The sequence below is a fragment of the Mercurialis annua genome, linkage group LG8 (genome assembly GCF_937616625.2).
Source record: "Mercurialis annua linkage group LG8, ddMerAnnu1.2, whole genome shotgun sequence".
Lineage (NCBI taxonomy): Eukaryota > Viridiplantae > Streptophyta > Magnoliopsida > Malpighiales > Euphorbiaceae > Mercurialis > Mercurialis annua.
In genome coordinates, this window is record NC_065577.1 from 7,857,878 (window position 1) to 7,874,251 (window position 16,374).

The 16,374-nt window shown below is 37.5% G+C and overlaps 2 protein-coding genes across 2 annotated transcripts; both read right to left on the reverse strand.

Annotated features, from left to right (window-relative positions):
* Nucleotides 1-10,545: 10,545 nt before the first annotated feature.
* LOC130014947 (uncharacterized) lies at nt 10,546-12,301 on the reverse strand. Its single transcript, XM_056104098.1, has 5 exons — nt 12,054-12,301; nt 11,844-11,976; nt 11,515-11,763; nt 11,268-11,375; nt 10,546-10,977 (listed from the first exon to the last, which is right to left on the reverse strand). The coding sequence occupies exons 1-5, from the start codon at nt 12,299-12,301 to the stop codon at nt 10,546-10,548; spliced, it is 1,170 nt and encodes a 389-aa protein (XP_055960073.1).
* Nucleotides 12,302-12,441: 140 nt separating this feature from the next.
* LOC130014948 (uncharacterized) lies at nt 12,442-16,123 on the reverse strand. The gene is made up of 8 exons (XM_056104099.1): nt 15,366-16,123; nt 15,141-15,288; nt 14,781-15,014; nt 14,495-14,696; nt 13,844-14,318; nt 13,447-13,617; nt 12,609-13,077; nt 12,442-12,489 (listed from the first exon to the last, which is right to left on the reverse strand). The coding sequence occupies exons 1-8, from the start codon at nt 16,121-16,123 to the stop codon at nt 12,442-12,444; spliced, it is 2,505 nt and encodes an 834-aa protein (XP_055960074.1).
* Nucleotides 16,124-16,374: the final 251 nt, after the last annotated feature.

Here is a 16,374-nt window from a genome sequence, read left to right on the forward strand (position 1 = left end):
AGAAGATGGAGGGCTAGTATATAGTCAGGCACAAGTGGTTTTGAATCAGGTTAGGAGGCAAATGCGCTCCTTTTCTAGAGGAATACTACCAGTGGAACTGTATTCCTCTGACTTTCTTCGCATGGTAGAAAAAGTTCCAGACCTTAATGAAGATAATAGGACGATTAACCGTAGATACGTTAGGGATTTGGGGCTCGAGTTTGATGAGTTATATGAGTATGTTCACGAGCACGTTGGGACGCTCACTATGATGGCTCGTAGGATCGAGGCTAACCGCGAGTGAGATGGCAATCCTATTCGACCCTACATTTTCAGACGTGCGTTTTATCCAGATTATACTAGTCAATCCTCTGGTATTAGGACTAACCCCCACTCCGTACATAGAGGCGGAGCCAACTCCAGTAGAAGAGTTAAGGGTCGACACACTGGAATAGTTATTAAGAAACCTAGCGTTCTACATCAGGCACCCCCAGGTATAAATGATTAATATGCTTTGAGTATTTGTGTTTATATGTTGCATTGTTGTGTATATGTTTACTGCATGCATGATAGAGCATAACGAGTAGAATGTACCTATAAGATAATACCTCAGATAGGTAGGGCCTATAGGAAGCGATATTGACAAACACGTGCTTAAAAAAATGAATATATAAACATAATTTACAAAGACAATAATATAATAAACGATAAATAATACATTTATCGCGAACGTAATTCCTGTATTACGTTCTAGAAGTTGTGAAGAAAGAGATGGGTTACCAACAGGGAATCGATATGAAACATCGGTACCTGCGTTTGTACAGGATATGACATGGTACAGAGTGTTAAAGAAGTGGTTGTGGTGATTACAGCAGTAGAGAATGTTGAATTAAATTAAGTTATCGGAGATATGGAGAAAGAATTGATGTGATAGGAGAATTGTCAGGAAAATGACAGAAGGTGACAGCAATACAAAAATTTGAAATGTACCCAATAATAATAAAGAAAGCCGTTAATAGTCGCAGAGTGTACAACCTGGAGTAAACTTATGTTTTATGAAAAGTATGAAGAATTTTTAAGATTTTTCAAAGTACGATTGTGCTCAGACATCGCATATGACATTGCATAATCACGATAGGAATACATAAGAAAATGATTTTCGAAATGTAGATCATGCATCATATCTTTACAATGATAAAGAAAAATGCGATTTTGATCAACTCTTTGGTGATGAGAGGTGTCATCACTCTGAGCTACAATTGTACTAATGATTTCAAACGATTTATGAAAAGTGGTTTAAAAGAGCTGGCCAGCCAAAGGATGTTTTGAAATCTTTTGTTAGTAAGTGAACTCAGATGTGAAACTCTGCGACGGATAATAAAATGTTCTTAGTAAATAAGAATAAAATTTAAAAGCAAATCCCAATAACAGAATAAAGCCCTGTTAATGATAATTGCAATAATGTTAAGGGAGCTACAGTGAAATGTGAACGAGGAGTTATTGCCGGAGAGCGAACGCAGTCAAGATGCAATGCGCTGGCAATATTTAAGGATATAGTAAATATCCTTATGATAAAATAAAGGCTGAAATGATGGAGAGTCATGTTAGATGAAAGAAACGTAACAAATACGCAAGGATGAAGAGTAAAGGATTATTCCTATGTTGAAATAAGTAACGTAGCGAACGAGAAATATACTAGAGAAAGAAATTGAAAGTATAAGGGACGAGAAGACGATAATATGAGTGATGAACCTCAAGTGATATTAAAAGGATATATAACCTTATCAATATCCGTGTTTGAAGATACAGAAGTAGAAAGAGAAGGGATATGAACGATGAAGAAGATAATCCAATAAGATGTAAAGGTTCGAAGTTGGATAGATCAAGAGAGATAATGATACTAATGGACTGATATTAAGTGAAGTCACTAGTATCAGCATTAAGAGTTATAAGTTGTGTTAACAGAAAAGAGAAGAGTTAAGTTATGAAACTCTAGTATAAGGAGATAAGCACACGTATAGGTATACATGTCAGTATATATAAGAATAATGGATAAGATGAAAGAAAGTATAATGAAGGAAACTTATATACCCTTAAGATTCAGTAAGATAAATAGAGAAGTGGAAAGTTCTAGAGATATATAAGAAGGATTATCAGAATAGAACAACAATAATTGAGCTATTATAAACGAAGGAAAGACGTAGCGGATACAGTAAGTAAAGGATAAGATGATACTTCATTGCTATTGGACAGATAGGAGTGAATTGTATCTAAGAAGCCACAATGTCATAAGAACGAGAGGTGGTATTAGTATAAAGAGATCAAGGTATTTAAAGACAATTAGAAACGCGTTATAAGTGCTAAGGAAGCATAAGGAGTGTAAGACAACAAAAATCGAAACTATTCCCTAATTTTGGGAGTTGCAAAGTCAAGTATGATCTAAATGCTAAGAGTGATCGAGAACACTTCAAGAAGAAGATAAAAGACAAAATAAGGACAAGCTAAGAAATGATCACGACTAGTACTAAGACGACACCTTGAAAAGTGAGAATAAAGTCGTAAACTTACTTGAAAGTAAGAAACATAATTGTAGACGAAAGAGAAAGTTGTTTATACAGTAAGAAGGAATGACGATAAAGGAAGTAAATAAATTATTAAGGATCTACTGAATCCGTTAAGAATTAAAGGTAAGGTTGAATAAGTGAAAAATGTATCAAGTTTAGCTATGTTAAGAGAAAGGGAAAGTATTTAACATAGTGCAAGTTGAGAAAGATTGGTTAATGAGGAATGAAGTGTCAGACAATGATAGAAAGGAGTGAGAAGTGACAAGAACCAGTTAAGAAAGGAAAGTGAAAATTACATACGATAGTAAAGATCATAACTGCAGGTTACGATTACGAGAGAAAATATTCATAGGAATACGCATAAAGTAAGTACGTCATTAAGATGAAATTGGCACGTCGTGACCATTCACGTATAAAGGAGACGAGTAGCAACCCTATGGCTACTAAGAATGAAATGATGAAACGAGAAAACATTAGATTATAATTAGTGACAACTAGGTGGCAATGATGTAAGGACTATGACATCAAGAATACGTCCAAGGACCATTCTATCTCGGAAAAGATAACAGATGAGACGAAGGTACCAGTAAGAGAATTCTCAACAACGTAACAGCAAGCAACTATTAAGAGTTGAATAGATAATTGATTAGCAACAAGTATAAAGTTATAGCTGTGCATGGAAAACTAAGAGTTAAGTAAAAGGAAAAGCGGTGATCAAAACATATTAATGGACGTCAAGAAAACTGTAAGGATAAGTTAAGATCCCAACAAGATTTATGAAAATTCGAGGACGAATTTTTATAAGGGGGGAAGAATGTAATACCCCAAAATATTTAATTATTTAATTGGACCACGTGTCCATTTTGGATTTGCCAGAGTGGCAAAATCGGAAAGTTTTCCGATAAATAAGTTTTAGTAGGTTGGTTTTGGAAAATTAATTATGAGAAAATTAAGGTTATATTTCAATTCATAAGTTAGAATTGGAATTAAGAGGAAAAATGGCAAGAAAAGCCCAAAATAGAGTACAGGGACCAAAGTGGTAATTTAACCACTTCGTGTCGAAAATGGAACTTTTGGATTTTGACGGGAAAGTATTAATATCGGGTTTCGTATTATTTATTGGATATAAATAATACGTATAAGTTATAATAAAAGGATTTATCGATTTAGTTATGGACTAAATCGTATAAAAGAAAAGTTTAAACGATAAATGGTAAGAAACAAAAAGGACAAGGACTAAAATGGCACTTTAGCCAAATGATATAAGAAAGAAAGATATGAATCAGAGAGGGAGCAGAAGGATCGAGAGAAATGGAGGAAAATATCGACGATACCGTCGTTTCGCCGCCGTTTCGCCGTTCGACGTCCGATTCGGGTGATTTTCGCGGCGATTTCTTCAGAATCGAAGCCTCTATCAACCCTAAGCATCAAATCAAGGTAATAGGTCGGTTTTTAGCTTGATAATGATGAGTTTAAGGGCTGTTTTGAGTTAGGATTTTGTTTGGATTGAATTTGACGTTTTTGAAGTTATTATAGCGTTTTAATGAAAACCGAGATGCGGGTTTCGTATAGTTGGATGTATAGCACGTCGGGATAGCTGAAAAGCCCCGGAAAACGACTTTCCGGGGGGCTGTCATGAGTGTGCGTTCGCACACATTGAGTGTGCGTTCGCACACTCCCTAAGTTTTAGGGTGTGCGTTCGCACACTCACTGTGTGCGTTCGCACACTACCCTAAACTTGGCAGATTCAAAATCCCAACGGTCAGTTTATAGATTTGCCTCTTAGGAACGCGTCTGTCAAATTTCAGCTCGATCCGACAGTTCAATTGGGAGAGATCGTCGTTTTACTAAACAGTGTCAGTGTGCAGGCAGCACCTGCGCACTGTCCTGAAAACTCCTTAAAACTTCATCGAAATGAAACTAAACCTTAAAACTTAAAAGCATTATACGTATAGGAATACGAGATTCACGTCTAATCATTAAACATTAATTATTTATCAGACGTGTCAGAGCAGAGAGGTCAGTAGACGTGGGATAGCAAGGGCATATCATTTCATCGACCATATTTGAGATTGGATTGCGGTCACTGTGAGTTGCACTTTACTTTCGTGTATTATATATATAAAGTCATTTTATATTGATATGTATACTGTTTTTACGCATCGCATGTTAGATGATTTGATTAAATATTATATGTTTCTATCAAATGTATATACGAGAACTAGTATGCGATCCGAAGAAACTAGCTACCTATTGGGTGTCAATAGGCTGTGTGATCACCAGTATCGAGTCAGTCTAATATGATTGCATTGAGAAATGACTTGACACAGCTGGGAGCTGTTGATGAATATGATATTTACGATTGGGTTATGATTTCGATACACAGAGTGAACTCGGCTACGGTGTAGCCTGGAAGTCCCCGTATCGAGTGGCTGGGCCACCAGCGAGTTGGACTCGCAATTGATATTTACGATTGGGTTGAATGATATATGATTATTTGAGAGATGTGTCGCATGCTAGGATATTAGTTTCGTACGGATCAAATACATGTTTATATGTTTTATATTATTGTTTTCTTGAGATGCGATGCTATGTTTTTAAATTAATACCGTTAGTAAAATGCAACCTCACTCAGTATTTTCCCAAATACTGACCCCTCACCTTTGATGTTTTCAGGTGCTTAGTATGTGGACCTAGCTAGAGGCCAATTTTGAAGTCCAGAAGTCAGCTGTGTAGGTTTAGTTTCTGACTTCTGTAAATGCTGCAGTAGTGGTCCCGTATGACAGAGTCGTAGCCGAGACAGCAGTACACATTGAGTGTACATATTACTTGCTGCCCAGTTTATATGTTTTTGTAGGCTACGTGTTTTATATGTTGTGCACGGCACTAGGTGCCAGTGATATGTTGGATACACTAACTGATATATATAGTACCGCGAGGCCAGTTCGTACGAGGTACGGTAACTAGAGCCCGCGAGGATAACAGAACATTTAGTGTAAATGTTTGTGTATACATGTTATGTATACTTGCTTCTGTTGCTTTATGTTATTTGTTTATTATTTGCGAAAAATTAATAGTGATTTAAGGCTTGCTACGGGTTCCGGAGCTACCACTCCCGTTCCCTAGCGCCGGTTGCGGCTCAATATTTTGGGTCGTGACAATGTGATTTGCATGTCTTACCCTAAAAACGTTTTGAAAAAGGGTTATGAAAATTGACATGTTGTGAAAATGGAAAAGAGGTCCCGTGAAATGGTTGACCTAATGTTGATGTTTCGGAATTGAAAATGTATGATTTTATTCCGCGAAAAATTTATAGTGAATTTCGAAACAAATTTATATGAGAAAACTTTTGAAAGAAAAAGTTGAATTGCTTTTAATGAGAAATATGGATTTTATTTTAAGGCTTGCTACGGGTTTCGGAGCAACCACTCCCATTCCCTAGCGCCGGTCTCGATCCGGGAATCGGGCCGTGACAAGTAAATTTGCATGCCTCCCCCATCCGTGCTTTTATATATAGTATAGATATAGATATAGATAAATAATCGTCTATTTAAAAGTTTAAAGTGATTTTAATTTTAATTTTCCAAATTTATTCATATTTAATAAATGATTTTATATTTTACTTTAAAAAGTATTTATTAACTAATAAAACTATATTAATATTTTTTTCTTAATAATATAAAATAAAAAACACACTATTTTAATATGTGTAATTTTTCCTAAACGAACAACAACAAAAAAACGGAAGGACTATATTAATAGAGAAATAAAAGAGACATATCGTCTCCAATTTGAATCATTTAATTGGTCTAACATTAAAAGTCCAATTTGAATCATCCAAAAATGCTCCATATTTTTTACATCTACCCTGAACTTTTAAAATCTTTAATGTTATCCTATTCTCCAATTTTCAGTTATGCTCATTTTTTAAAATTGAGACTTTTTTACTTGAAAAAAATATTCAAAAGTCCTTAATATTTATCATATAATCTCAATTTCTACTACTCTTTTAAAAAAATATTAAAGATTTATTTAGAATATGTGTTAATTAATTAAAAATAAAAATTAAAAACCTCATTTTAAAAATATAGATATAATTAAAAATAAAAATTAAAAATTATGATAAAAATGACAATTTTGAAAGTTTGTGATATTAACAAAAAAAGATAAGATAATTTATTAATGATTAATACTTATTTTTAATTAATTCTTTTATACCATCCAAATAAATCTAGTGAATAACATTAATTAATGATGGAAACCAATTCCAGATAAACGCTATAAACCAAATCCAGCGAGATGAATTCGCCTATCGAGACAAATCTCAGAACTTGCCGAAGAATGATTAGGTCAAAGAATCGCATTAAAGTCAAGGAAGACCGAAACCTACGAGACTTGTCCACATCAAGAAGAATCAGTATAAAATATGCTCAAACAAGTAAAAGATCAAATCATATAGAATTCGACAATCATATTCAAACTCGGATATTCAAAAATAGAATATAAGTTCAACTCAACTACAGTAAGAGATTCTAGAAAATTCAGATCTTTTAGAAGAACAAGAAATATATTCCTATTCGGAATCATATTCCTAAATAAGAAAGATAGTCGTATTTAAGAGATTCATTCCTAAATAAGTTCACAAGCCAAATAGGAATCTTTTTCCTATTTGGACTCTTATGTTAAGCATGAATTCTTTTCCTATTTGAACTAAATAAGGTATCCCTTCACGATCACTGTAAAAGGAATTGTGGCATGCCTGAACACAAACTAGATTTACAGTTAATACTTTCTTAAATTCAATACTGAATTAAGCATCGGAGAGCTAATCGGACAACCACCGTTCGATCAGCCATTTACACTGTTTTGCTGATTAAATCCCGTTGAACAAGATGGACTCCATCAACTGGCGCCGTCTGTGGGAAAGATTTAAGGAAAACTTGGATATCAAACTCCGTAGGTCACCAATTTTTTTTCAAATTACAGAAAGATCTCTAAACAAAATTTTCTTATAAAATGGTCACTGAATCATACCTTTTATTACAAAAGGGTACACCCTAAAAAATAGACTGTTTTCACACAAAAATACAACATTTTGGCTTACGTGGAAAGCCAAAATAATGGAAAAGAACATAGTGTATTGACCTTTTTTAAGAAAAGGTGACCTTTTTGTAATCCACAAAAAGTTTAGTGATCTTATCGTAACAAAAGAAATATTTTTGTAACAGAAGGAATAGTTTAGTGACCAGTTTGTAAGAAAAATTTATTTAGTTACCTTTTTGTAATTTGAGAAAAAATTAGTGATCTACGGAGTTTAAAATCCAGCAAAACTTCACTTCGAAGAAGTTTTTTTGAACCAGAAAAAATATTGAAGGTTGAACTTCAATGGGAATAACCCAAAAAACAAGCAACCAGCAGATCCAAAAGATTTAGAAATTACTCCTCCTCTGGCACAGCTTACTGGAGATGAAACATAAACCACTACAGGAATGACCTCGGCGGGACAAAGCTCAGGTTCAAATATTTTGAATTTAACGCTCGAGTATCAAACTCAATAAATCTGGGAAACAGTACCCAAGACTTTTCCATCTCTATATGGGTCGAGAGAACCAACTCCTACGGTAGTTTTGCAAAAATTTACCATCAAGCATTGACTAAAATGCTAGAAAAATTACAGTGCAGCCTAGATAGAATAGTGGAGAAGCAAGGAACGTAACGAAAGCACATATAAAAAACATCAACCTTCAAAGGACAGAATTTGTGACCCCTCTTGAAAGAAACGCGGGAAGAAAAGATGGAATTAATGTAGGAGAAAATCAAGAAATAAACGAAAAATGGAGTGGAAAAAAAAACGAAAGAAAGTAGGAAAATTGGAGGAACGATGGCCGAAACAACAGAAACGAAGAAAACCAAGTAAATCGGAGAAATGCTAAAGATGACGGGAGAAACCCAGAAAATCAAAAAAATAACAACCAAAACAATAATAACAGAGGAATATATCAAGAAAATAGAGAAAATATCTCGCGATTAGAGGAGAGCAAAAGAATACACGAAGCAAAGGAAAAAATCCCAGAAAGAACGAATAAGTAGACGGAGAAAGGAATCCAGCGAGGAGTAAAAGAACTGAAAAAGGGCTATAAAAATTGCAGCTGAAGAAAGAAAAAAATCAGAAAGTGAGAATCGTCTGGATCCCTAGTTAAGAGCAAGCGATGTGAGAAGGAGCAGCGCTGAGGAGGAGCACGACTCCTTCTCGGACGGCGACGGCGGGATCTAGCGGACACGGGCGGTGGTTTCCGGTAGGTGAAAGGATGAAAAAAAAAGCACAATAAAATTTTTAATTTTTTTTTAAAAAAATGATTTCATATATAATTTTTTTGAAATTTTAGAAACTTAACAAAAAACACTTAAATCAGATTAAATTTATTGATTCGATTCAGTATTTTGGTTTGGTTTGATTTTACACACACCTATTTTAGCTACACATAGCACCACACTCTAAACTTAGCTCACAAAAAGGATCAACGTTTAGCTACCTAGCAAGCTACGTTGAGACTTTACACCTATCTTTCATAAATAAACGGTCATTTTCGAGCTCTCAAATGCAACCAACCACCACCACCTACACCTTAAATTGATGCCTCAATATTATCAATTCCCCTATCATCTTCTAATCACTATTTGAGACGCTCTGTCACGTTTCCAACATTACTTTTGGTCCCCATTTTCTATTATTTGAGTGATTATATAAGTGACTGTTTTGTCTGTGACAGGCTTAGAATTTTTTTATAAAGTGAATAGAAGTGAATAAGGTTGAAAAAATTAGCAAATTATAAAATTTAAAATGGACAGGCTATAAATTTTAGAGTTAATTCCATATAAAATCACCATCTTTACATGTTTTTTCATTTTAATCACGTCCTTAAAAAAATGTTAAATAAAATCGCCACCTTTTATTTTTTTGCAAATACATCACGAATGGAGACTCAAAAGTCAAATAAACAGGGCAATCATCTTTTACACTCTCACATAATAAAGTGAGTTTCACTTGCTGATTTTCGTCCACATAAGGGTTTCAAAATTGGATTTTGCCAAGTATAAGGACCCAGGCGTGAACAATTTTAGAGTAGGGGCCTCTTGAACAAAAATGGTAAAATTGAGGTGCCTGCGTATGAGTTTTGCCCCATGTTTACCATAATACTCACCACCCCGATCAGATCTAACAATCTTGATAACTTTTCTCAACTGTTTTTCGACTTAATTCAGTCTTAAAGATCTTAAATTTATTAAGAGTTTCAAACTTTTCTTTGATAAAAAACATATATTCAAATCGGAAAAAATCATTAATAAAAGTAATGAAATACTTATTATTGCATATTGTGGGTGACACTACAAAACAGCAGCCATTTTGCGACGGATAATTCCGTCGCAAACTACCCCTTTTCCGTCGCGAAACCACATTTGCGACGGCTTTGCGACGGACAAAGCCAATCGTCAAATGCCTGGTCGCTAAAGAAATAGCGACCAAGGCGTCGCAAAAATGGCGACAGACCGTCGCCATTGCTAAAACTCCGTCGCCAATTTTATCTCCTCGAAAATGAAAAAGGAGACGAAATGGCGACGAAACATTGAATTTGGCGACGGAATACATCCGTCGCCAAATTATGTAATTTGCGACGGACTATTATCCGTCGCAAATTTATTTAACTTTTGCGACGGCTTTTCCGTCGCAAAATGAGCTTGTTTGGCGACGTATAATTTTCATTTTGCGACGGAATGTCCGTCGCAATTCCGTCACTATTTGGACAGAACATTTCTTATTTTTGTCTGTTTCCCTGTTTTATTCATTACGATTATACCCCGTAAAATCTACTATTTGCAATTCACACTAAAACTCAATTTTCAAAAAAAAAACGTTGCCATATCAAAACATGTCATAGTTTACATATCGTAACAAAATGTATATAGTGACAAAATACAAAATGTCAGAAATACAAACAGGACACTACAAAGTCGGAGTGTCATCATCGTCTGGTTGTGGGGGTGGGCGATACTGCGGAGGAAGAGTCTGCATCATCTTCGCCATCTCAGCCTGAATAATCTCGGCCATCCTCTCATTGGCTCTCGCCTGCTGGGCACGGAGATCCTCCACCTCGGTGGTAATCTGGCGCAGTCCATCCTGGATCCCTGCCTGCACATGCCGCTCGATCTCCTCGTCAGTTCGCTGTGACTGTGTGGACCTGGTCCTCGCCCTACTAGACGCCATCGTATCCACGTACGCACTAGTCGATGAACCCAACCAGTAGACACGCCGCTTCTTGTTGACGCCCTCGATATCCAGAAACAGCTGGGTCTCGTCAACTTCCGCTGTGCTAGAAGAACCACCATCTCCGGTCGGCGGCTGCGATGCAGCAGCAAGTCTCTGAGTAATTGCATCCTACATAAAGATTGAAAAATATATCACGTAACGGCTAAAACGTTAACGCATAACATATGAAATGTAAGTATAATTCTTAACAAAATTTCGGCAGCATTTCCTTTATAATTTGATCAACACCCATTTTTCAGGGACATCCTGCAAACATATAGATTTCATATACAACCCACCGGCTGTTAACACACCTAATCTAGCATTTACAATTTAAATTAAAACACATTTACACTAATTTAATCTAACACTTGAGTAAAGTAAAACAACTACTAAAATTATATAGGTTCATGACTTACACTCATGTCCTGGGCCCTCTTGCCTACCATGACACTCTTATCAGCTATCGTGGAGTGCATCCGAGTATACAGCTCCGTTGCGGTAGGCTTGCAGCCAAGCTCTTCAGCCTAAAAGAAAAATAAACAATTTGTTAGTTCATCAGAAAATCAGAAAATAAAAGATAGTTGTAAATAAAAAAGAATTTTAGAAACAAAACAACACATCCATATGTCGGATGGCGGAACGGGATCCCCCTGTATGGCGTACTGGTCCGGAACCGGCTCCAGTAGGCTCGCTCATCTGATTAGCGCGAGCTACATCGGACTTCTTCTTCTCGTCCTCGGACGCCCAGAAGGCCTTCCAGGAATCCCAGATATCTTGGCTGATTGAGGTATGTTTTTCGTCCTTCTCTCTCATCCTGTGAATAACGTCCTTGCATCGGTTGGCAGCATGCGTCATGAATACACTTTTGATGACGTCGTCGCTGTAATCCGCCGTATCCCACCAGTATTCCTTCTGCAAAACATAAACACCAAGTTTGAGTTAGTAATTTTGCGTTAGTCTAAATTCAAACTTTAAAATAAACAATTTATTACCTTAAATTCCTCCCAATAGAAATATGTCTGCTCTGCGGTCAGAAACCGCCAGGCTCGCCCATTCTCGAACCAGCACTTTCTAAAGATCTCTCGCATAGACCGGGAGATTGGTCCAGAGTTCAACAGCCTCTCCCTGCGAGGTCACAGCAAACTTTTACTTTCTATAGTAAAACGATAAAAAAAAATTAAATTAAAAATTTACATTCTTACCTGCTGGCGTCTGGGAAACACAGTGCCCTCCCCTGGGCATCCAGCACTACAGAGGGCTCTCCTGGCTGTCGGGGCTGAACAGGGGGTGCCGCCTCCACCTCCTGCTGGTGACCCTGAACAGGGATGTCCTCAACAGGGGCACGCACAGCTGGGTTACCCCGACCACGACCTCTAGCTGGGTTACCCCGACGTCCCCGACCTCTAGTCGGATCACCTGAACCACCCTGCCCTCTCATACCTGCAGACATTAAAATACGTTTCGTTCCACATATAACAATTTAATACATTGTTAAAGAATACGTTATAACAAAACATTACAGAAAAATACATTATAAAAAATACATTGTTAATTGTTAACAATTTAATATATTTAAATTAACTAATACATTTAATATAACTTATTCATTACAATAGTAACGAATACAAGTAACAAAAACTGTAAAAATATCTAAAACGTCAGTCAAGTTGTTCTTCATCTTCGTCTGATGAGGATGGCGGAAATTCTTCTTCTTCATCTTCAGCAGGAGGGATTTGCAATGCATCTTCGTCGGCCACCTCATTCAGGTCATCGAAATTTATGGGATTGTCGTCCGTTTCAAATATAAGGGGATTTTCTTCAATGTTCTCTTGAAAGGTCGGGATAATCGCATCGGGCATGTCAAGTTCTGATCGTGTCTTAATTTTGCAAACTGCCCACCTATTTACTTTGTCCCGTCTTCTACTTGGATATGGAAGGTAATGAACTTGGTCAGCTTGTTCTGCCAAGATGAACGGTTCGTATTTATTGTACCTGCGTCTGTGATTAACATCTACCAAGTTGTATCGATTGGTAGTGTATGTGCCTGTATCCGTAGGGTCGAACCATTTGCATTTAAAAATGACGGTCTGCTTCATTGGTAGAGCTGGATACTCTAACTCAATTATGTTCGTTAACACTCCATAAAAGTCATTTTCACCCTCAACATATTCTGTTCCCCTTACGCAGATACCGCTATTCATTTGTAAGTTGATCCTGCCCATATTCCTGAGTAAGAAATTTGAAGCCGTTTACATAGTATCCCTTATATGTGGTGACCTTTCTACATGGTCCCTTTGCAAGACTCATAATAAACGGATTAGTACAGACAGTTGGATCTCTCGCCCGTGGGGAGTTAGAAATTTGTAAGATTTATAAACCTTATTATAAAAATGAAAGTTCATTGTTATAAGATACTTACATATTGTTCGAACCAAGAGGCTAAATCACTTTCCAGCACTCTTTCAATTTCTGTTTCACTTATTTCACTGTTCCTTTCGCGCAACCCGTCCATAAAAACCCTTTAAATGGAAGAGGCCCAAACTACATAAATTTCTAGCAAATATGTGAAATATTACACTATATTTAAATGCTTACTTTCGATGATCTTCGATTTCAGAACAATTCAGAAGAACATAGGTCCGAGCAGCGATGATCTCATCGTCTTCAAGATATCTCTTACCGCTACCACGCAACGGCTTTCCCTTAGGTTTAAAAATTCCCAGTCTGTCGGCATCGTCATCGATATCCATATCACAAGTTTCATTTCTTCCCAAGCGCGCGGGTAACATCAGATCACCTTCAGCAAAATAATAGGATGTAAATTTAGCGATTTCTTCTTGCAGATATCCACTACTAATGCTCCCTTCCACCCTGCCTTTATTTGTGACCTTTTTTTTCAATTTCCTCAAATATTTGTAACCGGATATTAATATTAGTAAGCATAACTAATTGAGTAGATGGATACGATAAAAAACCATAACTAATTGATTACCTTTCAAATAGATACATACAGCGATACTGAACCGGTCCTGCCTTCATAGCTTCATACGGAAGATGCACGGGGAGATGCTCCATAGAGTCAAAAAAGCTGGGTGGGAATATACATTCCAACTTGCACAAGATTTTTGGGATCTCAGTTTCCATACGGTTTAGATCTTCCTGTGACAGTGACGTGGAAGTTAACTCTCGGAAGAAGATACTTAACTCTGTTAGAGGCTCCCACACGTTTTTCGGAAGTAGCTCCAGAAGGGCGATTGGCAGAAGTTGTTGCATAAAAACATCGCAGTCATGACTTTTCATTCCATGCATTTTCAGCCCGTTTAGATCAACACATCTAGACAACTTTGAAACGTACCCGTCTGGAAACTTTATTTTCTGAATCAACTCACGCAAAACTTGTTTTGAATCCCTATCGAAAGCATACATTGCCTTTGGAAATCTCTCAGTTGCCGGATCTTTAGCTAACCCTGGTCAATCACAGATGTTGTTCAACTCTTCACGAGATTTTGCATGGTCTTTTGTTTTCCCGGGGACATTGAGAACAGTATTAAAATGTTATCGAAGACATTTTTCTCAATGTGCATGACATCGAGATTGTGACGTATTACATTCGTTCTCCAATAAGGCAAATCTTAAAAGATACTTTTTTTATCCCACCCATGATCTTTTGGCAGTAATGCATTAGTAACTTTCGCACCAGGCTCAAATGCCTTCTTAAACCCCAGTCGATCAATCTGTGCTAACAATTCATCTCCAGTTCTCACCCCTCTAAACCCTTTGCTCTCTCGTTTCCCCTTACGAAAATCAGTAACATTTCGGCGGAATTGGTGATTCGGAGGCAAAAACTTGCGATGGCAATCAAACCACGATTATTTACCGCTTTTATCCAGTGTGAATGCATCGGTGTTTTCCATGCAGTACGGGCATGCTTTTCTACCAGCAGTGCTCCAACCAGACAACATAGAATAAGCGGGAAAGTCATTTATTGTCCATATAAGAGCCGCTTTTAGTTGAAAATTCTGACGCTTATGAACGTCATATGTCTGGACTCCACATTCCCACAGTTGGTTCAACTCTGCAATCAGCGGCTGTAGGAAGATATCCATTAGCTGTTTCGGGTTTCTAGGCCCCGGTACCAAAACCGTTAAAAACATAAACTCATCCTTCATAAACATGCCTGAGGGAAGATTATACGGCGTCAAAATGACCGGCCACGAGGAATACTACTGCCCAAAATTGGTAAACGGCTGAAACCCATCGGAGCATAAGCCTAATCTGATATTTCTCACTTCATTGGCAAACTCAGAATGCAGCTCACTGAAACATTTCCAAGCCGGAGAGTCGGACGGGTGGCACATCTTATCACCATCCATCTCGTGGTCTGCGTGCCACATCATATGTCGGGCAGTGGCTTTCGAAGCGTACAAGCTCTGTAGCCTGTGAGTTATTGGAAAATATAACATTTTACTATATGGAACATTAGCCTTTCTTTTTGCGGATTTTCCGTGGGTCACAAGTTTCCACCGCGCATAATTAAAACTTTGCAGTGCGTTAGACCCGCGTCCTCCCCCCAATAAATCATACAGTTATAGAAACAACAGTCAATAACCTCAACCGGCAACCCCAAACCTCTGACCAGCTTCTTAATTTTAGCAAAATTCGTTGGCATCTTGTTGTCCTCCGGGAGCAGCTCTTGTATCAATCTGCAGACGTCGTCTACTAAAGCTACTGAATCCTTATGTCGACACTTGATCTCCATCACTTTAGCAGATGCAGAAAATGGAGAATGTCTGCTATTCCCAGGCCATATGTCTTCTTCAGCCGCACGCATCATATCATAAAATTTCTGAGCTTCATCATTCGGGAGCTCTTCTTTAGGAAACGTTATTTCTGAACCGGTCGCATCAAGAATCATTCTTTGAGCGGAACTGAACTCACCTGGCCCCTCATTTTCATAGTCGAACTCAAAATCTTGCTCTGGTAACTGTACAAGGGGAGGGGGATTCAAAACGCTCCCCTCGCCATGAAAAACCCATACTTGATAATCTTTCACAAACCCATTCTTCAATAGATGGAATTCCACCTCATCGACATCCCGATAGTTTGTATTTCGACAACCTCTCTTAGGGCAGGGGCATTTTATCTGTACTCCACTCATACAAGCCGGATGCCGTAATGCAAACCGGACAAACTCCTTCACATGCTCCTTGTACCCTGTGGTTAGCAGCCCGTTTGTGTGGCTCCTGCACATCCAACTGCGGTCTGTCTCCATTTCTGTAGCGCGGATAATTAGAAGTGGGGTTTTCACTCGAGATAAGCAAAGTCAATGTAATTGACTGCTGAAAAGGTAGGGCCCTATCCCATTCGCAAAACAGGCGCCCCGTAACTCGGCCACGATATATGCCTAGCAACGGAAAAAATATTCGGCTGCCTTCCGGCGTCGTTCTCCTTTAGTGCAATATTTAGTATATGTGTTGTAACGCTAATTATATATTCCATGAGGAATAAGCGTTACAAAACATA